General features: G+C 40.3%; 1 protein-coding gene across 3 annotated transcripts in view; it reads left to right on the top strand.

Moving 5' to 3' along the window:
• The window catches only part of LOC119658449 (telomere length regulation protein TEL2 homolog), a 43,592-nt gene extending 34,650 nt beyond the window's left edge, over positions 1 to 8,942 (top strand). For all 3 annotated transcript variants that reach the window (XM_038065854.1, XM_038065853.1, XM_038065855.1), the window contains exon 7: positions 6,185 to 8,942. In XM_038065854.1, the coding sequence (XP_037921782.1) occupies positions 6,185 to 8,916 (2,732 nt within the window). In that variant the 3' untranslated portion in view covers positions 8,917 to 8,942. The remainder of the gene's footprint in view (positions 1 to 6,184) is intronic.
• Positions 8,943 to 26,161: the final 17,219 nt, after the last annotated feature.

The following is a 26,161-nucleotide window of genomic DNA, read 5'->3' as shown; positions in this document are numbered from 1 at the left end:
GGTTGCTTTGTGACGGGTGGTGTAAGAAAACACACTTTCTCTTCTTTATAAACAAGTCTTCATCGTCCACTATCATCGATCATTCATTGGATGGAATTAACACGTCAGAGGGGGAACCTTGGTTTTGATAGTGGTTATCTTCAGTCCGACTATATGCACAAAAAAAAGTCACCGATAACAAGAAGAAATAATATCGATGACATGATGTAACTTTGATGGTCTTCGTTTTGGGCTTTCATTCTCCCAGAAATTTTACTTCGGTGGAGCACGTGACATTTTGCGCAAATATATGTCGTTTTGATAATTCCCTTCCTGCATAGAGCATTGCAAATACACTTTCTGTTCACACTGCTATAAGCTTTACGAAAATCGATGAAGACCGGGTGGTGCGAAGATCTAGATTCTGCGCACAGTCCCAAAGTGGACCCTAGAGTGTTGATGGACTCAGCGAATGCAGAATCCTGGTCTGTGTGAATCAAGATGTTCTTCGATGCGTTATAGGATTATTTTAACTATTTACATTGGCATGACCACACAAATATCCCTTAAATTGTCATATTCAGGGCTCCTTTTCGGAATCTTAACGATTATCTCCTTCCTTTCTCTAAAAAATATCTCGGATTCCCAGGATTTCCGTACAACTGAAAGGAGAAGTTACGATGAACAGTTCCACAAGGAAACCGTCAAGTCCCATGGCTTTACTCTGTTCCGAGTGCATTATTGGCTGAAATTATACAAAAGCGCCTGAACTAGCAGTTGAAACTTGTTGTTCTCTACCGTTAAAAATATGAATATTTAGTGGTTCTCTTCGAAAACTTTTCATCCAGTTTCTTTGAATGTATCAGTTTGCTAGTCATCGCTGTGCGGCGCAATCATTTTTTTTATATCTGATTGCAGCGAACATTTTTTTTACAGAAGTATATTGAATGCACTCTATTTGTAAAAAAAGCTATTTATTTGTCAGTGTTCACTTTCTAAAATTGATCAAGAGAATGTTCTGTATGGGGATCCCGTGCTTGCCTAGTAAAGTAACGGAAGAATTTCAATTATCATTCACGGATTTGTGGAAAGAAATTGAGAAAACGGTTCGTGACGATCACAAATTGACATTAAATTAACTTTCTGTGATGTTTCCGCAAATCTCCAGATCTTTGCGGTATAAAACAATCATACCGGAACCTATCTGCGAGACGGGTCTCAAAATATCTGACATAGCACTTAGTTCGCCTCCAGAACTGAAACCAAAAGATACGCCTTTTCATCATCCGACGAAAAATCAAAACTACAATTTTAGCCAGAAATCATGGCATCCGTGTCATGGGACCATAAAGGTATGATTTTGATTAAATGTTTTGCTCAGAGGGGAGAAACCATCAACATAGCAAAATACGATGAGACAATAAAAAAAAATGAAAAGGGCGAATCAGAATAAGAGGAGAAGCATGTTGGTAAAGGTTGTCTGCCTGCTGCTAACACGTAGAGTCGTGACATTTTTTCTAGGTAGCCATCAGAAGATTGATCCTCCGTCTTAGTACCTGCATTGAACTATGCAATTTTCTTTAAATAATACTTTTTGGAGCCTAAACAAATTGAATACACTTACTACACATTTTAGAACCGACGATTGAAATCTCATTGGGCCACAACATCTGAACCAGCAGGACTTGCAACTCATCGTCCGCCTCGAATTGTTGGTCACCTAGGTTCTCCTTCAATTTCGGAAACAGATAGAAATCACTGGGTGCAATGTCAAGGCTGTAAAGGGGACTGGCAGTAACTTCCCAGACAAATCCCACGATTGAGTCCTTCATTTGTTGTGTGACATGCGAAGGCGCATTTTCGTGGTGCAATCTTACGGCTTTGGTGATTTTTCCCCTACGACGATTTTGGATTGCCCGTTTGAGCTTTTTCAAGGTCTTGCAATAACTTTTAAAGTTTATTGTGGTCCCTCTAGGCATAAACTCGATAAGCAGTTCACGACCCCGGTCCTAAAATATCGTTGCCATGAGTTTTCCTACTGACAGCTTCTACTTAAATTTCTTTGGTTTGGGCGGTTCGGTATGTTTCCATTAGCTTGTTTTTTTTTTTCGTGGTAACGTAATGGCACCGCGTTTCATCCATTGTAACAATGGAGTCTAAAAAGTCTTCGGTATTCTCGTTGCATTCACTCATAAACTCGTGAGCATAGTCGATGCGCCCCTGTTTGTGCATTTCTGAAAGCATGTGCGGCACCCAGCGCGCACATACTTTGTGATTGTCTAGCACCCGCGACAAAGTTACAGCTTTGGAAACCTTATTTTTGAAACAACCCTATATATCAGTTAAATATATCCATTACCAACTGTCTTGCAACTTCACCCGCGGCCGTTCAATCCGCTGCACAACCGATCACTCTTCCAAAAAAGTCTCCTATCTTGTCTTGCTCCCGTGCGCGTTTAACAGGATAAAATTCAAAACCGCCTGAGCAGGCCATGAATCTCAGATTCGTAGCACCTTAACCCTCTGAAATCGATTTCACAGTCGATGAAGCCCCAGTTTCCGCAGCGGTATTCAATCCAATTACTTCAACTACTCGCACCAGTGGCCTCCCTATCAGCTGTTTGTCCCCAGCCTAACGTACACTACTTTTTCGGATGAGGTATTGGAGTGCATTAAGAGAAAAGTAGACTCATCTTTGCTACTCTCATGTGTTAAACCAAAGACAACAATCCCAGCGCGTCATAGCTTCGTTGAAAGTGACTTAGTCCCAAAAATTTCAGTTAATCGTCAATCCTTCTTTTTGGAGAAAAAATATCTTCATCAAGCCGTACAAGCATACAAAATCTAGCATAAATTTGAAGGCAACCCGCCTATCCGGCGATCTATGTAACTAGTTCTGTCTTCACTGTCCAAATAATTTACCAGAATGTTAAGAGGCTTGACTACAAAGCTGGGACTTTCAATTGGTCTGCGCTGGCTAAACAACGTCATATTTATATTTCAGGATCGTGGCTTGATGATAATATATAAAATTCCAAGTTCCCCGAAGTCACTCCTGTTTTCGCTGTGACACGGACCGAACAGCATCACGATAGTCTACTGCCGTTGATAATTGGTATCCGTTCTGTGCCGAATCTATGTCCCCTTGTGATTGAATTTTCTCTCGCTCAACTTCGTTCATTTCATTATATCTTACATGTACTTCTCCTGTGCTTACCCCTCTCACTTGTTTGAAGAAGGTCACACATTTCCTCCAGTTGTCTGATTTTCTTACCGTCAGACTCTGTTCTCTCCCTTTTTTAGTTTCTGGCATTTTTAACTTCCCAATGCTTAATTGACGTGATTATCCTAGTTTTTCCATTCCTTCCAACAACTATTATTCCCATTTGCTCTTTTCTCTTATGAATAGTTTCTCTGTCCCGCAATTCAACTTCACCAATCTCCAGCAAATTTCTCGAGCGGTATTTCTCCATATTTCCTTATACCATACATCCCCGTATATCAAAATGAACACTCACCATTCAGCATCTTGAATTTGAAATGAAAATCAGTTAAATTCATTTCCCAATACAACTTCGGCGCCCTCAACTTAACTTTAGCATCAATCAACTAGGATCGCTTATTATCTAGCTTAACCCGCGTCCAAGCTCTTAGTCATTTTTATATTTTAATCATTTTCGATCTGCACTCCTGTTACGTCTTTTCTTCTCACACATGTCTGTACTCTTATCGACCACGGAGATCCATAAAAACATTCGGAAAAACATTCTGTCTTCTAAAAATGTCACTGACTTTGCTCATTTCGAGGCTATGCGTTCCTCGAAATCAATGATTAAAATAGTGCATAAGTGGCACTTGACATCGAGACATATCTAGCTCACGGTAATTCTAAAGCGTTTTGGTCTCACACTCGCAATTCTCGTAGCCCCACTCGATCTTTCCCCACTTCCATCAATTTTGCTGGCCCCAATGCAAATTTCTCACAACAAACTGTGACCTATTCTGTTCTTACTTCTCCACCGCCCTCCGCCCCTTCTAGGCCTCTTCTAACTGTAGGCGGTTCTGAATCACCTACGTTCTTCCTCTCACTCCTTTGGTTGAGTTTCTCATTTATCAGCTTACCATTAATATCGAATGGGCTTGCTAACCTTAACTGCCAAGAATAATTCTCCTTCCCTCTATACATAATTTCAGACACCCTCAATGGACCCCTGCCCTCCACATTAAATACGCTGTAGCGTGCAGTGCTGTGAGACTATTTGAAGCCGGATGTCGACCAGCGAAGCGCTACGGTCATAATAGCATCCTAGACGAAGTACTTCGGGAGCTCTGGGCATTCCCACTGAATTGCGACACACGCAAGCCGAGCTTCACAAGGAATTTCGCTATGGGCTTTCCAACCAGGGCATGGTGGAGGACCGGCGATGAGGTAGCATTGTTCTTCACTGAGAGATCAAGAATGGCCTGTGGAGTAGGTGCGCGGGTTTCCTCGAGTGCGCATAGTGTATCTGAGTCGTATAGTCTTCCAGGATTCGTAAGTGTATTTCAGACAGAAGTACAGGCGATACTGGAAGCATGTCGATGGCTGGAGCCTGATCCGAATCCCCGGGGAAACATAGCCATTCTGATCGACAGCCAGGCGGCCATTAAGGTTTTGTGCTCAGTAACGACATCCTCCAGCGGGGATGCACTAAACAATCTGGGCGACACGCACAAAGTCACCCACATCATAAAAACATAAACGGGAATGAGCAGACTGACGACAGTAGCTTGGTAGACACAGTCTTCGTCCTGTTAACGTCTGTGGGGAGCGAAATCTAGTCGCGCTACTTACCAGTCGCTGACTTTAGGTGACGAAGATCACCACCATCTAGAAGAATTTGGCCACCCTATAACAAGATCTGATTGCAAAAACTTTTGGGCCAAATACCTGAGAATGCGTACGTGGTTATGGCGCCCTGCACACAGCAATTATTTGAATATCTCAAAGAGGTCTCTAGTCGCAAGGTTGGGGTAAGGGCTGGCTTTGAAGATCTGACCCGGGGGACTCTGCTACCCTTGCTCTTCTCACAGCAGCCATGGTTTTAGAAATTTTGTGGCATCAACAAATCACACCAGAGGGCTAATTGGGCGCCTCGGAAGGCCTACTCATGCCTTCCTATCTACTTTCCTCCGCGGAGATTGACAGTTATTTCCACTCTCAGATGCCGTGATTCTGCCGGTCCTGCAACGGCCTACAGCTTGGTTATTTTGTAGATGCTTACTCGCTCCTCCCTTTGACAATAAATTATAAATTCACTTTTCTCTGTATCATTCCTTAAATAAATTCATTCAACCAAGCGTATTGCTACCTTATGGCTAGCATGAACTCTACGATGAATTGAGTATTCATCCGTCCATAATGGAGTTTATTGCCTCGGAATGTTCCCTACTGATCCTGTATAATCATCTGAAATAGCACTTTCCAGAGTGGTCACAAAAATGTACTCTATTTGACCACTCAATATTTAATGTCCGTATGACGTTCTGTTCGAAAAACCTTCAACGCGCATCGAAAAAACCGAATACGTATCACTTCCTCTGTCAGAGGTGAGGGTATGAATTTGATATCTGCTCCTATATTGTTGAGTGTTGTCCAAATGTAGGTCGTTCTATGACAATTCATAATAGCAACCTTTACTTTGCGGACACTTCGAGCCTAGAAATTCAATTTTAACCTCGAATTTAATGAATCAGTTATTTTGAAATGAAGAAATTCTCTTTATTCACTAGCAATTCTTTGTTCGAAAATCTCTTGCAAATGATACAATGTTGTTGTTATGTGGGCGCCGATTGCTCCTACGTTTTAACATATTTCACTTCTGGAATCACGCTGCTCTTCAGCTTGTTGAATGTAAGTAAACCTTGAGGTGCGATTCCAAAGGCTCTTAATGAAAATATGCCGTGGTGAATGCGACTTTCGAGTATTACGGTAATGTAACAGTTTATGTCGCAGTAAGTTCTTTTGAGTTTATAAAGTATTGAATTATCGTGAACGTGCTTCATCAAGGTGGGCTTCGACAACCACCTTCTAAAAGATTTTTGTGTTTTTTTCCTTCTTAAGTACAAATCGACAGTTTTATATGCCAAATTTGAAACCACTGCCTTTTTACATACAAATGCAATCCATATTACGAATGGGAAATGTCTCATTTTCCCTTTCCAGCTGCATCATCGAAGGACGGATCGTATTCGAAACACCTCCTGAATGCTATCGAACAATTTCGGACGATAATGAAACAAAACGATAACATTACATCGGAAAAGGACATCGTGAAAATCGAAAACACCGTTTTGGACATTTTAAAGTATTTACCAGGACCAAGCACTCCCGAAAAATTGTTAGGAGTAGACACGGACCTTTATGACTGGACTAACTTTGCAGACACCGACTATCGAAGTATATTGGACGAAATCGGCAGCAGATTTAATTCTTCATGGCCTGTGTATGATGGGAAATGGTCTAAACCGATCTTTGACCTGTATCAAATCGATCATAATTGTAGATTCGTTTTTGAAAGTATTTCAAATTTATTGAATCTCATCAATAGGAAAACGCCAGGATGCGTTGACTTATTAACTTCAGTTGTTTACCACGAATCACGTCTAGCTTCTGTTTTCGTTGAAATGAGCTCTCAACATTTTTGCGATCCCACCAAAATGGATATATCGAATATCGCAAAACAACAGTTGAAAGACCAATTACTACAGCTCCTCATTAGCTTGCCGAATAAAGTCGCTAACGCATTTCAAACTGAAACTCCTACAATATTTCTGCCAAAGAAATACGGTCGGTTGTTAACACAACAATTCATAAAGTCTCTCTACTTCATTTCAAAAGCCAATCAAATTCATGGCGGAAAATATTTTGAATTTAAATATTTAGCCCAGATTTTGAGCCGAATTATTATCAACTATCACGTAGTACTGAAATCTGATTTGACTTCAGCATTGCGAATATTGTCACATTTGACTCGGGATGAATTTCAAAAGAAGTCAATAAATGAAGTGTTTGCTCTATTGGACCGCAACGCTATGCAACCCGTCACTATGCTGATGCTTGAAGGCGACATAATGCTTTTCGATGTCATCGATTCATCAATATTCAAGTCACAAAGCTGGAAATATTGCATAACAGAAAATTTGCCGCTTTTATCCGTTTTGACAGAAAATCGGCATGTTACGAAGTTAATAGAATATATCGCAACCGCATCAGGACAAGCCACTCAAGAATTTGAGAAGAAGACGCTGATAAATTTGCTGTTTGAATTGCTTAACAATTGGTCTAATAAAAGCGCTACGCATAAAGGTAGCATGCAACAGCACATCTACGTAACCAAATTAGTTATATCGACAGTGCAACATTTGAATCTCATGGCACAGTTGAAACTAGTCGATTCTGAAAGGTTTGAGGTGAAAAAGAAGTTGTTCGATGGCTTGAAGCATCATTTGGAGTCGTCCAATATAAACATTAGACAACTTGGAATGTTAACCGCAGAAATTATAATCGGGCTCTTGGAAACCGATCCCAAGGTTGAAAAGTTGAAATTTGAGTACGTGACATTGGATGATGCTAGTAAGGAGTTACTTGATACCCTTAACAGTTTGAAGGTTAGTGAAACGTTTTTGAGTACTCTACCCAAAGAATTTTCAACCGATGACTCGAATAACTTTGAAAGTATAATAGAAGAGTTTTTCCGAACAGATTTATCAGAATATGAAATAACTTTTGAAAAACCCGTTGTGCAACCAATTAAGTGCACAGAAGAAGATGGTACACAGCCTAACATAACAAATAATATCCAAGAGCCTATGGAAAGTGAGGAATTACTTGACTCAGATGACGACTTAGTACCATATGATATGTCCAACGACATTCCAATTATAATGGAAAAACGAGCTCGATTTTTGCAAGATCTAAGAGATGCTCTGATTTCCACTGATGACCCTGATGTGTTTCAAAGCAGTTTGGAATGCTCGACAACACTCATCAAAGAACAACTAGCCAGCAACGATACTACGTTAGCTATTGAGCTCTTAAGTCTGTTCCTAACTCTTCAAAAGAAATTTTATTTCGAAGGTGCCTTCGAGGAATTAAAATGCATCAATTGTGTTACCATTTCTACCATATATCCCAAAGAATGTGCAGAATATTTGTGCAAAGAATTTCATTCAGATGACGGAAGCTATTCGATTGCGTTGCGAATGACTATGCTCACCATACTGGCTCAAACAGCTAAGGCTCTCTCTGGTAGTCAGGAGCCAACACCAGAACCACCGGCGAGGCCCACTAAAAAAACTGTTCGAAAACTCCTCAAAGAAGAAGAGAATATCCGATTGAAAGAAGCCAAACGAATTATTCGTGACAGAATCAAACTGAAAACACGCTACTATTTTTCGAAAAGATCAAACGACATTCATCAACCACAAGGAAGTGTCAACCGATTCTCGGCTGTAGCAGGCTCATTTTTCTTCCCACTGATACGAGGTGCACGAAAAGACCGAATTATTTCAATAAAAACATCTCAATCGCGCAATCAAAATATCGATTCAGATCTCCTGGTGCATTTCTTAAACACTTTGACTGCTATAATTGTATGTGCTGAGCACGCACCTATTTTACGACAAATGGCACAGGAAATATTCGAAATGTACACTTTCATTCGATTCAGTGCAGACGCAATGGTTAGATTAAGTGTACTCCAATTGGTTGGTTCAGTGCTGTGTACGGTACCACGAGATATACTACGCAACGAATTTTTCAATGAAATGGTTGAAGTTAAGAATTGGCTTGAAGAGTGTACAAATTGTTCAATTATTCGTGGAGAAAAGAATGAATATTGCAGAGAAATGGCAACAAAAGTTTTATCGTTATGTATTCAGATATTGATGGAATGAATTGTATCGTTGCAGGAAATAAATGATCATGAATTGAAATTTCGATTTTTATTATTGTAACTTTCTAAGGTTCTATGGTGAGACATGGATCAAAACGCAAGTTGTCACGTGAGTGATTGATTAGCTGCTGTGGACTATCATGTTCATTACGTTCATTAAAATATTCGCTTTTCAAAGACAAATTCAAAATACTGAAAATTTCTGCTTATTGATGTGTAACCACTTTTGAACGTAAAACATAATCTCACATGTTGCCGAGGTAAATTTTAGTCGCTTATTGGCTTAAATTCAGCAAATTCTCCCCTCCCTCCACTATTCGTATAAATGTAGATCCTTCAATCTGACAAACTGGGACTATTTTAAACGTGACTTATCCAATGTGCTGGGTCCTCCTCAGAACAAATTGCTTATTCCAGTTCAATGAGGAGCTAGCCACTTACATCCGGAAATTCAACTCTGCCTTGGACAACACTATTGACAAACATGCTTCCATCAAAGAGCCAAATACGGGAGCCTTTTTCCCTCAATCCTCCTCTTAGTCCGCGACAGAAACACACTACTGAAGCGCAGAAAACGATTATTCCATCGGCTATGGAACAGATGCAATGCTGACTACCGTCTCCTCCGAGATCAATAAAAATCAATGGAACTATTAGGTCCTTAATGTATCCTACAAGAAACTTCTCAAATCTCGTAGCGTACAAGTTTCCCAATAATTAATCAATTGGCTGAAAGGGAAATCTTCTCTCAACATCAACTACTCCCCGAAAAAAATAGGAAACCTCCAGTTCCACTCCCCTGAGGATAAAATATCTCCTGCGTAGACTACTTCAGCCACTTATTCAGAACCAAATCGCTCGCGGAACCCATCTGGATCTCGGTGATCGCCACTACTGCCAACGATAAAAGGTTGAGCTTGAAAGGGTTTTACCTTTACCCCTTTTCCCCCAGCCGCCCGGCTGATATAGTCAGAATCGGCCCGTTCGCCTTCTTCTTTACCTCCCAAGAAAAAGTTGAGCTTACAATCAACAGGTCCAACAATAAAAAATCATCGGGCCCCGACGTTATCTTCAACTTCACCATACCGAAGTGTCCGTCTATCATCAGCGAACGTTTCGCCAGCCTCTTCAACAACTGCCTGAGTAACCGACACTTCCCTGTATTCTGGAAATCAGCTCTCCTAATGGATCCATAAGATGTGGTGCTCCGGCAATCTCAAAGATATGCGGTCCATCTTTCTTCTTTCCAATATTGGAAAAATCTTCGAATATATCCTACTAATTCACCTCAATTTGCACTACGCTATCATTCCACTTAATCAATTCGGTTTCGAAAACCTCAGGTTTATGGAGCAGGCTATCCTATACCTGCAAGGCCACATCCTCAATCACCTGGAAAACAGGCAATGCATCGTAGCCTGCACCTTAGACCTTGAAAAGGCATTCGATTTAGTTTGAAAAAAGGGCTTGCTTTACAAGCTAATCCAGATCTATTGCTCCTTCCCCTTTTTCAGAATCCTTGGAGGCTTCATCTTCAACAAAATTTGTCAAGTGCGCTTTGACGGGGAATTTGTCCCATAATTCCGCACATGACCAAACTGTCGCGCGTCAGACTAAAGAAATGGCTATCCCACCTTAATTCACAGTTAAAAAATCTTGCTACGCGTATCGCCTCGTTGGGCGAGCACGTGTCAGAGCTGGCCTTCCTCTCGAACAGTAATTCTCCTCCCAACAGTCTCGCCTCTCCTCCCTCTTTTATCCCGGACTTTCGCAGAGGATAACCGCCACGGGCCTATGCTCCAGCAGTCAATCCTCGCGCAGGTGTAGATAACATTTTCATTATATTTTACCTAGTCTAGATTAAAAGTCAACATCAATTGGCCTCTACAATATAAGATTTCTGTAAACATTAACTTCTTCCCTGAATTAAGGTCCCTCCTCCTACCAATTAGGCTCCACAATCTATGTCCCCTCATTCCTACAGTCTTCTTCATCAATCCCGCCTTTAGTCACTGTCCTTGCACAGGCCCAAATCGAGTAAAAGGTAATGCTTTCTCGGGTTGTTATTACCAACGAGAAAGGACTGCGCTTTACTCTAAACCCGCCGCTCAATCTAGTCCACCGGTGCCTAAAAACTCTCATTTCATAGTTTTCCAGTAGGGACTACTATTTTGTTTTGTTTTGTGTTATCTGTATATTTACTTGTAAGTTTTGAATTATTAAGCACATGCTATGTCAAATGAGCATTGACTTCACCACTTTTTCACTATATTTCATGTCACCGGCTACGCCAGATATTTCCGTACATACTTAATTATTCACACTTCCGCTTTCAAGTTAATGTATGCATATGCATTTTTAAGGTTTTGTGTAAAAAAAAACCTTATTGAAATCAGTTTATTGTCTGTCTTTTTATTCGGCGCTGAAAGGTGGAAAAGTTCAAAACCTACTGCGGGCTTCTACTGCGCAGTTATGTGACACTTCTACTCACTAAAACCACCTCCTTCTCATTCCACCCTCCCCGCGGAACTCCTATAAAGTATTGCGTCGCGGGGCTGGATCAGCTTTTAACTGCGGCTCATTATGGTTCTCTCCCTGCCTTGTTTTCGTTATAGTTCTTCCTGCCTAAGCTGTTAGTGAATGGTTTGTAGTTCCTTTGCATCCTGGTTCCAAACATCCGTTGACTCCAGCGTGAACTCCACAATGCTTCGGGTGTTAAGCGCCTGTATGCGACCGCTTTCATTCTTGTTCAGTACGCGGTGAACCTGGGGCAATCAAATATGACATTCTCCGCATTCTCAGCCACGTTACCACATCTTGAGCAGCATGGTAACTCATCGTGACCAGATCGATGTAAATAAGCACGATATGTCCACTTAACAATTGCGTTAACTCGTAGCTTAATTCTCCATGGCTTCTTCAATAGATTCCGACCGTGCCAGCTGCCGTCGAAATACGCTAGACTCCTCAGCTGCATACGTTTTATCGTATAGTCGCCGGCCTTCATTCGCCAAGATATCTATAGGGAGCATTATGTATGGGATGCTGCTTCTCCTGATGTTGTCCAATACGCACTGCATACCCGGAGTGCACTTAGCCGATACGCCATTCCCAATTTTCGGCAGTTTACTTTGTTATCCAGAACAGTTGTCCAAACTAGAGCTGCGTAGAGTAGCACGGATTTTGACTACCCTAGAAAACAAAAGACGTCGACTTTGTCTTGGCCCACCAATGTTTGGTAGTATCCTTGAGATCGTTGCAGCGATGAAAGACGCTTTTGTTGCGGCGAACTCAATGTGTCTTTTGAAGTTGAGTCTTCTGTCAATAATTACTCCCAAGTATTTGAGTGATGGTTTTTTTTTGGGCTAGGGTAGGTGAATGCATTTACGTACACAGTGTCGGACTCCCGGTTCGGTACGTCGTCGGACTACCAACTAAACACCCCCCCTTCGTCAGAGAGCTAGCCTGGAACCGTTTGTCACATCACTTCAGGCTAGTCCCCGAACTCTCCCGCCTTGCAAAGCCTTCAAATCAAGGAATTCCTTTCACCAACGGGAGGGGAGAGGAGGAAGGGAACTGTCAGTTCAAGGAACCCCCTGCCATCCGGCTCCTCCATCGGTCGAGTTCTATCTTCTTACCAACGAGAAGGGCCCGAACGTAATGGGCAACACGGCTCCACCTGTCAGCAGTCGTCAGCATCTCTTGAACAATGTTGTCTGGAGAGAGATCCCCTGTGTTTAAATAGAGCTGCTGACGAACCCCATCCCACCTTCCACAAGAAAAAAAAGTGTGGTGGGCGTCGTCCACAACTCCATTGCAAAACACACAATCCCCCCGCCTTTCCAATCTTTTGCAGGTAAGACTGAAAACTCCCATGCCCACTTAAAAATTAGTCAATCTCACCATGCTTCCGATTCAGCCACGCACCTAAGTTGCCGATGAGCCGCGCGTCCATCTGCCTCTAATTTCATTTTGCCACGAGAGCTGCCACTCGTCTAGAGTCCTTTTGAGCGATGGTCTGGAGTAAATTGTTTGTTCCCCAACTTTGGTTTTCACAGTTGTGTTCTTTCTTCTCTTGCTGATGACAACTACTTCTGTTTTATGTTCAGCACGTGAAAGGCCGGAATTTCTCAATCAGGAATTGATCTCCCATATCGCTTCATTTACGTAGATTTCGATCTCGTCTTGGTGCTTTGCAACCGCTGTTTTTCCGATATCATCGTCGAAGCCAAAAGTTGTCACATTGTCCGGAAGGCGTAGCGCCAACACTCCACCATACATAACTAGCCACAGCAAGGGACCTAGGAGGGAACCCTGTGGCACATTGCAAGTTGTCGCGAATATTTTTAGCCCATCGTCCGAGTCGCAGTAAAGTCTTCTCCCAAGGAGAAACTCAACAACAATGCGTTCAATGTATTTCGGGGCCTGTAGCTTGTCGAGTGCCTCAGTGACTTTTTTCCAGTTTACACTATTAAACGCTTTTTTTACGTCGAGGGTTATTACTGTGCAGCATTTTCCTTCTTGTATTGTAGCCTGAGCCAAACCAGTTACCATGCTGATTGCGTCGACAGTTGATTTCGCCTTACGAATTCCGAATTGTTTGTTAGCTATATGCAGGCAGCGTCGCGAAGCATGCTCAAGTCTGAGTTGACTGTAGTTAACCACGAAGGCAAAGCTATACCAACGCTGAAAAGATTCAAATTGGCGAACTTTTATCGGTCGTCAGCACCTAAGGGCAGCTCAAATAAATAGTTGCTTCAAGTGGTTGCGCGACTCTTTACTGTTTACTTCGTGCAAGTTGGTTTGGCTCTTGGAACTTTGTTCCTTCACAGGTCATTGAGAAATATTACGGGCCTTAAATCCAGCTCTTCTGACCTTACATCGGAATTAACTTTACCATCCAGAATATCATCGAGACCAATATAATATTATAATAATAATCGTTGTCGCAACAATCCAATTGTATCAGGGCCTTGAAGTGTGTTAGCGCACTTCATTCAAGACCGTAACGGTACACCAATATAAAATCGCTGATAATTTATCCAAAAATAAAATAGGCGAAAAAAAGAAATAAAACGTTATCAAACACAGAAATTAAAGACAAACTATATGAATATTCCCAATGTTTCTTCAGACGCATGTTCAGAGATACCATTTTCAATAATTATCATAGCGAGTAAAATTTTAGAAATCCAACAGACCTTGTTTAGCTGGTTTAACTGGGTGCAAAATGGTCTCAACACTTTGAAGTAAAACCGAGTGTTGGCCCTGAATGCAATACAATGAGGGAGACTCAACAGCGGTACATTCAGCCGTACAGTCACATTAAATTATTAGTCAGTGTTGCGAATTCCATCCAAACTTAGGACTTTGTTGGGAATGTAATTCAAATCTAGGGCTTTCCTTTCGCTCATTGCCCCACATATTTTCTGCAATTTCTCGTCAATCACTGATGATGTCTCGTGCTAGCTGGAATGGTGAAAATGCGAACAGGTCCTTGAAGCCTTTTCGTTGCCATCCTGTAAACCATACGATGGGGGCTTATATCCGTATCGCCACACTGTTCTAGATAATTTCAACAGTCTGTTGTATATTACTCGTTCAAAGCGTGTAACTTGTGGAATTTTTCGTGTGTAAACGTGTAACCAAGATAATTCGCCCCTAGAGTGTTCAGTATTTTCTAAGAATCTATAAATATATTTAGAACAAAGCGTAAAAGAAAGTATTTAATTGATTGATAATTTGATTTTTTTCCAGATAACATCCTCCAACCATCCAATAATTTATTACAACCAACCAATCTAATGGACAATGCTCCCGATTCGAAGTCAACAAATGAAACGAAAGAGTTGAACCTTGGAGCAACTTGGTCGAATTTAGGCAATACCAAAATTGACTTGGACAATTTACTATCTAGTAAAAACAATAAAAATAGCGGTCCAGCACCATCCATGAATCAACTCAAAATACAAAGTCCAACAAAGGCACCCACTATGCAAACACCCGTCATGGGAACTGGTAGTTTTGTCGGAATCGGTGGTTTACCATCTCCCGTGACCAGTCCAACTTTCAATAACATTCCACCAACAATGCCATCAACACAGAATCAAATGTTTGGGAATTTCAATGCAATGCCTGCAATGCATCAACAATTTCCAAATAACATGAATAACTTTAATAACCTAAATAATCAATCATTCAATGCATTTCAATGATATATAGCGCAATAATTTTGATAATTATTATTTGATTTGATGGAAAGTAATTTTTCAGTGCGAAATTGAATGAAAGTAAACGCAAGGATGCTTTGTATGGTGTATATCAATGGAAGGAAGGCTTAGTCGATGATTTTGTGATTGAATCCTTATCATGGGGAAACAAAGATTGTAAAAAATATATGAATGTATATAAATCAAACGTATCACTAGCATCAAACTCATTATTGAGTTTCGATTTAAATATCAGAAAGATCGACTTCGCCTGTATCTATTAAAAAGCTAATGAAATACATACATGAGGGCAATAAATTGAGTTTAGTAAAATGCGGTTATGTTTTTAATCTACAAATAATTACACATTAAGGATTATACAATTTTATTTCTGTTTAGTATATCAACTGTTGAAAGTTAAAAGAAAGTTTATCGCCTACTTATTTGTTCAGAGTCTGTAATCGGGTGTGGCATATTCGAAGGTGTAAAGTTTCTATCGATCAATATCAACTTTTGTTGACTAAAACGTGATTATACGAAAGCGACAATATTTTACTTACTACTTAGAATACTAGAGCAACTGAAAACATGTAAATCAAAAAGTTTCAATTGATCGCTGGACAGTTTAACGAGAAAGTGTCGCACCCAAGCAATTGTATTCAAGCAATAACGCAATCGTTAGCCAAATCCGTTACTTGCTTAATTTATTATAACTTACGTTCAGTGCATCTTACGTTATATCACTTTAAAGTTCTTTGTTCAATATATTTCTGAAAAAATAAACATTTATTGCTGGAATTCTCTTTATAGTTCGACAGAGCAGCGAATTTCAATTGAAGAGGAGTTTGTAGACAGAACCAGAAAACGAAAAATTCTATCGAAATTGTATGAAAAAAAAATCTTTTATACTCAATAATTTTTTATAACTCAAAACAAATGTAAAGATAATATAAAAGCAAAGCATAAAATTAGTCTATTAGTGCTGATAAAATGAATTTAAACTTGAGAGTAAACAAACAAGATACATCTTCCGTTCCATAGAAGCTTTTTGTTAATGTTTATAGATAAATATTTCATATTTTAGAATGGTGTTGGAACTGACTTTTGTTTGAAACTTATCGCACTTATCACAATTTACTAGCTGATAGCACATTTATGATTTTTGAGGTAATACTAAGTTTTCCTATACAACTATGTACGTGATAAAACCATAATTGTTTGTTAAGTGAATTAGATGCAGTATTATGTTAGGAGCAATGCATACAACTTTGATTCCAACAAATATTCAATGAAAGCATTCCAAAAAACGGTAGCTTATGAAGGAGTTCAACCCCGGACTCATGGTACTTGGGACGAAACTGCAGAATCGTTAATCGCTTCTGAAATTGATTGATTGATTACTGGCGAAGTTTGTAAATTTGTACATTTTTTTGATGGAATAGTTTAATTTTCAATTTAAGCATGGTGTCCTAGCAAGAAACGAAAATAGATGATTCACCAATGCGTAAGCAATAATGTAAAAAGCATTCACGATCGGAATGACTTGCGCGGAAAGTTTAAATGCATCTGCATTCAAAATACTGAAAATCCCTTTCATGCTGGCATGAAAGAGAAGCCTAACTAGGAATTGATGAATTAACTTCCACATAATGCTGCATTTAGCTTTTATTTACTCTTACCTGAAAGCAAAAGAATTAAATCAAAGAAGGCACAACCTTATAAAGAAGTGTCAATTTCTTGTTACAATTTTGACTGTTCTTGTATTAGACTATTTGCACATCGCACATCTACAATCGTTTATTAATTGGGGACAGAAGATATGACCGAGATTTCATCAAATATTCTCTCTATTCTATGTTCTTAGTACAGTTTATTTTACAGTGGCGTCACGTTTTATTAGTTGTTTACGATCGACAGAGCCGTAAGCAGAAAACCCGAGCCCGAGGTGAAAGTTATGTAGAAAAACCTGGCTCGGGATGTCAATTATGCGTGCCCCAATCATCTTTTTTTGTCATTGAAATTTCTATTCCAGATCCTCGAAAGAACTATGCGCCCAGGCGGAGATCCCCTTTCCCATCCCCATCTCGTCAGATTTGACGGTTGATAAAACATTCGGTCAGATGCATAAAGATAAGTCTCTACCGAAAAAGTTGGCAACTTTTGCCTTCATACTATTTACAACTCTGCTACAAATCACCAACTTTTGTTCATACATATCTATTCGGTTGGAAACTATGAAATGGGTGTTGAGTAGAAATGAAAATCAAAAAGCGCTATTTCCACATTATTTATTATTTTTGATCGGAATAATTTCCATTGCAAGTCATAAATGTCTTTTTTTAAAAAATCTTCATTTTTAAAGTTAATAAACAATTTAAAGTCTTTTACAATCTCTGTCACTTTTCATAATTACGAAAATGGTAATAATCGGTCGATGAGATGTTTGGTGAATACGAGGTGAGACAATTAAGTAATGAGACTGATTCCAAAAAAACCGTATATTTGTTCTACAACTCTGCCATCGTCTTCAAAGTAGTTCCCTTTGGCAGCTATACAGCGATTCCAGCGCGTGTTCCACCATGCGTAACATTTCTGGAACGCTTTGACTGGGATGTCCGCAAGTACCCTCGTCATGGCCGCTTGGATGTCCGTAATTGACTCAAAATGGGTTCCTTTGGCCAACGATTTTGTTCTAGGGAACAAAAAAAGGTCACATATATCGATTAAGCAGCGTGGGATCATTTTCCACTTGTTGCACATAGTTTTCTACAACGGTCATTCGATGCTGCTTTTGCTCCTCAGAAAGGTTCTTTGGAACCATCTTCGCGCACAAATTTTTCACCCCGAAATTGTCGATTAAAATTTGTCTGACTGTTTCACAGTTCATACCCAGTTCCGAAGCCAATATTCGAACTGCTAAACGCCGATCTTCACGGATTAGGGCGTGCACACGTTACGCATTCGCGTTAGTCCGCACCCCATGCCCCTCCTTAAACTCTTTATGGGCACGACTAAGAGCGCTATCACCATGCACTTTCACAATTTTAGCGTACGTTTCCGAAGTCGTTTCGCCCAACCTGGCGCAAAATTTTATCGCAACGCGTTGCTCGTTTCTCCATTTTCGTGACGAGCACCACCAACACACGTCTACTCAACACGACACAGCAGACGAACTAAACCAGCTAGAGCGATGGTGAATATATCAATGGAGAGGGGAAGGATGCCGGGGAAGGGAATTTCAAGGTTGCAGGCACAGTAGATCTACTATAGGCAGTACCCTTACAAAAATGACCCCACTTGCAAATGTGCTTGCAGAAGCTTATCTGTACACATCAGAGACGCTAAACAAGCAAAAGGCATAATCTTTGTCAAATCGTATTGGTAAGAGAGAGATCGGTGAGCTTTTGCTATTCTGGTACTACGGCGTGCTCACCCATATAGCAAAAAGTTGTTTCACGTATTCACTTATACATAAGCAAAAACTTGCCAATCTCACCAATACATTGGCAAGTCCGGGCGGTATGTCAAACACAGCTGATCGGGTTTTCGGTACATCTCGCTCATGCTCAAGGGCAAAACAATTTGAAATCGTGTGTACTCGCACTGATTTCTCCCCTTGAGGGGCAAGGGGGAGTGAGGTAGCTGTCTAGTATCTAACTATGGTTGCAGGTTTACCACAAGTGCGGCAATAAAATCAGTCTCATTACTTAATTGTCGAACCTCGTATGGAGGATGTGATAACAGTTCATATTTTAGAGAATTTAACTTGTCAACAGTGATTGAAGCTTTATGTGGTCTTGCGTTATCTCGCAGTAATATTGCACCGAACCGATTGCTTTTTTCACAAGTTTCTCATGCATGACATCAATTTCACGGCAATAGGACTCCGCTGTCATGGTTTTACCTGGTTGTAGGAAGGAATAATGGATCACTCCTTTGGCATTGGCAGGGGTATTGTCGTGACCTCCACTTTCATTATTCACTTCTTCATAAATCACCAAAACTCTTTATTTGCATTTCTTAATTCATTTTATTACACTATATCACTTAAAAATCCTTTATTTAATTTATATATTTTTTTATTTGACTTTTCTCGCCCTTTTCCGACGTCGCGGGTTCGCTTTTTAACATCGACCAACTTTTCTTTATGCTTATTCTAGACCTACCTTAACCTACTTTCCTATTCTCATTTGCCGACCCACGATTACCTGAAAACATGTTCAAGAGGTCAGTGCTATTATACAAATACTCACCATCCCACAACACAACACAGGCGACAACATCGGGGTACATTCGCTAATTCCCTTTTCACTAATCAGGGCGAAATGTTAGGCGGCACTACTAACCGCCAAATAGACCAGTGCCGCCGGAATAGCATACGCTCGGAAGAGTTGAAACAATCGCTTCTGTGCCAAGAGTTCTCGCTCAAAAGTCGAGTAATTCCTCTCCGCTGGGTTCAACATACGACTCGCATACTCCACTGGCCGTCCCTCCTGTCCTAGTACCGAACCCAGAGCTTCTCCACTAGCATCTGTCACCAATGTAAATTCCTTATCGGATTGCGGATACGCCAAGACAGGTGGCGAGACTAGTTCTTTCTTCAACCTCTCAAAAGCCTTCTCGCATACTTCATCCCATTCGAACTTCACACTTTGTCTCACCAGGCGATTAATAGGGGCCGCAATATTCGCAAAAACCGGGTACAAATCTTCTATAATAATTGGTCAACCCAAGGAATGATTTTATCTGCTTGGGGGTTGTCGGGACTTTCTCTGTCAGTTTGAGATCGGGTCTAATTCCATTTTCTGAACAAACGTGCTCCAAGTAAGTTATCTCCTTTCGCAGGAACGGACACTTCCCTGGCAAACACGACTACATCATCCAGATATACGAAGCATTTTATACCCTGTTAGCCTGACAAAACCTGGTTCAGCAAAGACTGGAAAAATGCAGAAGCAGTTTTAATACCAAACTGCAGGTGCTGGTACAAGAGATTGAATGCAGTTTTACACCTATCCTTCTGATCGATAAGCACTTAGTGGTACCCTTGCGCCAAATTAAGTGTAGAGAAGTATCTTTAGTTCCCAAGTTCATCCAAGATATAATCAATCCGTGGCAATGGATATGGCATAGGTACCACTTTAGTGTTAAGGTCACGGAAATCGACACATAGGCGAAAAGTTTTTTTTCCTCGCCCTTTAGCTGCTCCTTCGGTACCAGAATGAATGGGGAGTTGTAAGGACTATCACTTGGCTCAATTATATCGTCCTCCAAAAGTTTATTCATCTGCCGATTACATTCATTACAATGAGCCTGCGGTATCCGATAATGTGGCTTATTTGCAGGCACCATGCCCGGTAACAGGAGTCCGTGTACGACAACTTATCCCCAGGGAGTAGGAATATATCCCCATACTCCAGGTACAACTGATAATACTATCCCTCTCTTCCTGATTAAGATTGTCCGATAATTCCAGTATCTCCTTCCTCTATCGGTGTTCAAATGTCGGCTCCGTCCTTCCTCCGACCGCCTCCACTATGCTTATTAACCGTAACCTTTCCTTGGGGCGGTGTATTTCTACCATCTCCAGTTCTGTCACTTCGTGCGGTATATTTAAGCCCAACTTTTTTACTTTGTTCATTGCACGCAGATGTTTCAACCCAGCCGTATGGCTAGTCCCTAGCTTAGCCCCAAGTTTACGAATAATTGTGTCTGGATCGGATTCCACAGTCGTCCTTAATTCCTCGTTATCAATATGGGTCGATGGTCTTCCTCGAGGCTCATTGTCGATGCTCAAATTTCCAGAACGAAATTTTTTGAACCAATATCGAGCATTTTTTCTTTGGTGGATCCATCTCCGAAAGCTTGATTAATGTTTCTCGAAGCTTCAGCTGCGTATCATTCAATTTGTGCTCATACAAAAAAAAAAAATAGATGTAAATCGTGTTTTTTTTCCATCTGGTTTCGGAGAAATATAAAATTAAAATGGAACACAAACATGAACAAATTTTTGGCTCTTCTCCAGGAAACCGGTCCCTGTCTATCGCATCTCTTGCAACGCTGTTACATCAGCCCTATATTGGGACAGGGTATCGGCTAACTGCTCAGCAGCATTCGGGTTCGTCGTTGTAAAATCCATCCTATCCGAGGCTCCTTCCGTGACTTCGTAACATCGGTTTTCGGTGTAGGGTTGTCAGCCCTATCCAACCCGCAACCCGGAGGACCAGTTGATACATTTTGTCCCCTTTTTAGGCGTGTAAAATTTATAAAAAAAATATCGGGCGCACATTGTAATATACCTCTCTCAGTCGCAATTGAAAACAGACTAACCAAAAACACCCGTTTCATAGTTTCCAACCTAATAAGTAAATTCTGCCCACACCAAACTAGTTGTCCCCAACTAACCAAGCCTATGATGCACAGAATAAACCGCTATCCTCATCACGCATTCTACTTTAATATTTGCCGCCTAAAAGGGACATACTATTCTCGGTATTTTTTTACAACTTCTGTTGGCAACTTAAGATATTTATGGAAACTTTTGCCACCAACATTTGGTGATAACAAATAGTTTGCATGACCGAAAAAGTAACTCATTAGTTCACTCGTTCCCCGGGTGGGATGTGCAAATTCTCTAGGCATATTGAAACGAACACTTGATAGGAGAGACTAATATCATTTTGAACGGGCATAGCAATTTATTGAATAGCATTTGTATCCTAATATGAGAAGATAATTTAACATTTGTAACAAAATTAGAATTTGAACTAAAATGTAAAGCACACAAGATGAAATTGAGGTATGCTAAGTTTACATCAATACACATCAATAGTGTAAAGACTCGAGTGCTATTCATAATATATTGACTAAAAATTTTAAAAAACTACTGAATTATGTTTCAATATTGATTGAAGGAAATCTATGTGAAGCAGATTTCCATGTAACTGTTAATGTTCCAAAATTACTCTTAGAGCAACGTAAAAACGATCAGAAGCAAATATCAGAACATGCTAAGCTACGTATGTTTTTATCTTGTAAATATAAATAGCGAAATGGTAGCGAATAGGAAACAAGTATTTGAGAGAAACCAATGCATATATGATTATCTGTAAAATTTAATGCATCCAAATGCATAATGGACATATATTTTGAAAACATTGGTTATGAAAATTGAAAATAAGGCTATTAAGACGGGAAAATCAGTCCAAAAACATAAACTCTACTAATCCAATTAGTTTACCGAATTGAATATGTATTATAAATAATACAAAAGTGCTAATAGTTCTGGTAAAACAATATAAATGAGAGAAAATATGAAGAACGAAAGAATACATGGAAATACATAAAGTCACATGTGCCTTATTTATATTTAATGTTGATTTCCTGTCGCTATAGCATTATATGATTTTATTTCAAATCAAAATTGAAAGTACTACTAGTGTAATAATTGAATTGTGTATTTTAACTTATTCAAAACAGTTTGGCTGGAAATGAAACAGAAAATAGTATATGGAAAAATAAATCATTCTAAAAAGTTAATTTGTTTGCAAGTACAACTTTCTTATCCTTCGGAAAACTGGAAAATTCATTAATTCTTTCGTCTCTCTCTCTTTTCTGAGGAAATAGTTAAAGCTTGACAATCGCTCAAAATACCAATCTCCAAGAAAAAAGTTATACTGTGAAGGCAACGGGAGTTCATGGACACAAAGCTACGAAAAAAAATAACAGCAGTGAGTTTTGGATGGCAATTCAAATGATTGTGAGTCTGACTTGGCATTCAAGTTTTATTCCTTTTTTATTTTCAAATAACAGAAAAAGTATCCAGTAATGGTATTCAAAAGAAAAATAAACACAATTCCTTTTTTTGTTTAAAAAAGTCGAATATAATGTCAGCAGTGCGAAGAAAGAAAAATAGGAGTCAACATTTTGGTTAAATTCTCAATAGGGTTGAGATCTGCCGATTGCGCTGACCAGTTCAACACCTCCACCCTATTGCCCTGGAACCACTTCTTTGCTTTTCTGCTCATGTGTTTTGGGTCGTTGTCTTTCTCAAAGACCCATTTTATCAGCATTTCGTCAGTGGCATAAGGCAGCACGATGTTTTCCAGTATATACACATAAACATTTTGGTCCATCGTTGACTTTATTCAATGTATTGGGCCTACACCATAGAATGAAAAGCAAGCTTACACCATAACGCTTGAATCGCCGTGCTTAACTGGTTTTACAGTACATTTGGGGTCAAGGACAGAATAAGGTGGGCGTCAGGACACGCCAGGCTATAAAATGTTTCTCTATTTCTCGGTCTCCTAACTTAAATGAGTTTTGGCGAACTGTAAACGTGCTGTTACTTGCCTTTTACTGGGCAGGGGGACTTTTCTCGGAATTCTAGCTTGGAAATGGCAAGAATAACCATTCAGATTGACTATGATTAATCACGAAGTTAGAGCTATCTCAAAAGCAGTAACGTGGTGATAAATGCCTATGCAAGTGTGCCCGCACTAAGCGCAGCTCCAGCGAACTGTCCCATAGACGATCGCTTGCATGACTCTGTGGTTGGATCCTTTTGAACAATTTGCTCACTCATCATTGAAATGCAGCTCCACTATGGACCACATCTTCATCCGATGCTTCTTTTGTTTCAAGTGTCAGTGAGGTGCCGTCTATAGGTTTCCCACTCTACTACGGTATTTCCTGACTATGAAATATAGAGAGTATTGCCTCCGTAAAAAGAAGGAAGGGTGTCAGTGTAAGTTCAACATAAGTAGCTCAGATGTTGCGATTACACATGAGCGCGGCATTGAGCATTTAATAAAAATAGCTAACCATGCAATTCAACTACAGATGATACGCACTGTTTTGATTCGGTTAGCGCCGGAGAGCCAGAGAAAGATCAAAATTACTTACATAATTCTAACCTAATGCATAAACACTTAATCCTAACTTATTCTGCTTTTTACAATAAGTACAAACATTGATGCGCTTTAATCTCTATCTTCCCCTATCAGACAAGGAGTAAAGAAAAACAGAGAACTTTAGGTCAATGCTCAGGGCCAAGGAATGTGGATATTAGGATTTAGACGTTTTTCCATTTTTTCGAAAAACCTTTAACATTATAACTCGTCGGTATATCTCAGCATTTCGCCTATAGTTCCTCCAGGATGGCGATTGGGTAGGGCTGACAACCCTACACGGAAAACAACTTGTTATGAAGCCACAACAGGAACCTCAGACTGGACTGATAACACATCGACGAACCCAGCAACGACAACGCAACGCAGTGGAAGGTCGTGGTTCAAATCCCACTGGTGGCAGAGGTATTCTTTATCATGACCGGATGTCGAATACCAGTCGACTCTGGTGTGAATGAGTACCTGAGTCAAATCAGGGTAATAATCTCGGGCGAGCGCAATGCTGACCACATTCGCTCCTACAGTGTACTGTAGTGTACCGTTACGATCTTGAATAAAGTGCTCTAACACACTTAAAGGCCCTGATCCAATATGGATTGTTGGGCCAACGATTATTATTATTATTAACTCGATCTGCCCACTAGGGTGTTCCCGACTTTGAGCTTCTAGCTGTTAGCTTTCTCGTGAATAGATCTAAAGGAAATGTTTTATAGGATTGGACCGAAAACGGTTCCTGAGAACTATCTTTTTCCCCGATCGCAATTATCTGTGTTACTTCTCAATTGGAGCGAAAATAACCAAGTTTATACAGTTACCAAAAATTACAAGGAGAAACCTAATTGAAGCTATAAGAAAATTCCTATTGTCCAAATTAGGAATTTAGTCAGACCCAGCTGATTTTTTCATTCAGATTTTTGGTGAGAACTGTGACTTGTGATAAATTCAAAAAAAAATCTGGAGTTCGTGGGTTTAGATGAAGGATTCGCTGCGAAAAACGTTAGTTACAACCGGGTTATTTCGAGGAGGAGGTGCATTGACCAGCCGCCGAAAGGATTCTGTAAGGAATTTCGCTTTTGCAGCATTACCGCAGATGGGCTCCTTGTTCTTTGTGAGAATGAAGTTGGGGGATTTGTGTTCTCCCCTCAGCCTATTTATATGTTGAAACATATTTGGGCCAGGTTTAATATCTGCTAGTTTGCAGGTAAATTCTTTGTTACGGAATTTCGTCACCTTTTCACGGATTATTATATTCAGACAATTTATCTGAGAGAGCAACGCTTTATAATCAGCGTTAGTTTTATTGCGCCAAACCTGTCTGACCTTCAGATGTAACTGTCATGGCGGAGTGAGTTATATTAAAAATCATCAACTTTGACAAGCTTAGTATTCTTGCGTGTAGTTGAATTAACTAATGGCATCAGCAGCCAGTCAGTGTGCGATCGAGCAGTTCTGGACAGTATGCCCGGAGTTCTGGCAGTTAGAACATTGCACGTCACCGGTACTGTTCACTTTGTCCTCAGTGGACTCAGCAATAAAATAACTTTTTTTAGTTACCCAGTCGCTTGATGAGTAGTCTCATGAGAGACATCCTGTCTCTGGAAAGAAGATGTTGGAGATGTTGATCGTGGTATTACGAAGCCACGACCCTGTCGTCCAAATAACACCGCGCGAATGAACAGTCCCGTACGAGATGGGTCCACAATGCATTGCAGCGACTGAGTTGCGCTATGAAAACCAATAAAAAACCAGGTCAATTCGAAGAGGCGGAGTGAAGTTATGATCGCCGTCTTCAGAGTGCCCTTTTATGCGATCTGATAGTCCTCGTCTCTCACCTCCTGCAATAAATTTTCAATGATACGCAGCGGGTAGTGCAAGTGTCCAAACGCCGGTGACTCGCCAAGTGAGGGTTGCCTTCGAGACGAGTTGGCGTAGGCTCACTCCTGTAAATCACGAAATTGTTTTCGGCAGTTTATGTGAATTTCACGATGCATTAGTAGGCACGGAGGCTGTGCTCTGTAGAGGGCAGTATTCCTCGTGCAAGCCTTCTCAAAGGTTTAGCAACCTCAAAAATAATTGACACTGAAAATGGAACTAGCTTCCGCGGTGCCGTTCAAGGTAAGCCCAG

Source organism: Hermetia illucens, chromosome 5, assembly GCF_905115235.1.
Source record: "Hermetia illucens chromosome 5, iHerIll2.2.curated.20191125, whole genome shotgun sequence".
Taxonomy (NCBI): Eukaryota; Metazoa; Arthropoda; class Insecta; order Diptera; family Stratiomyidae; genus Hermetia; species Hermetia illucens.
This window is presented reverse-complemented; position numbering and strand designations above follow the sequence as displayed.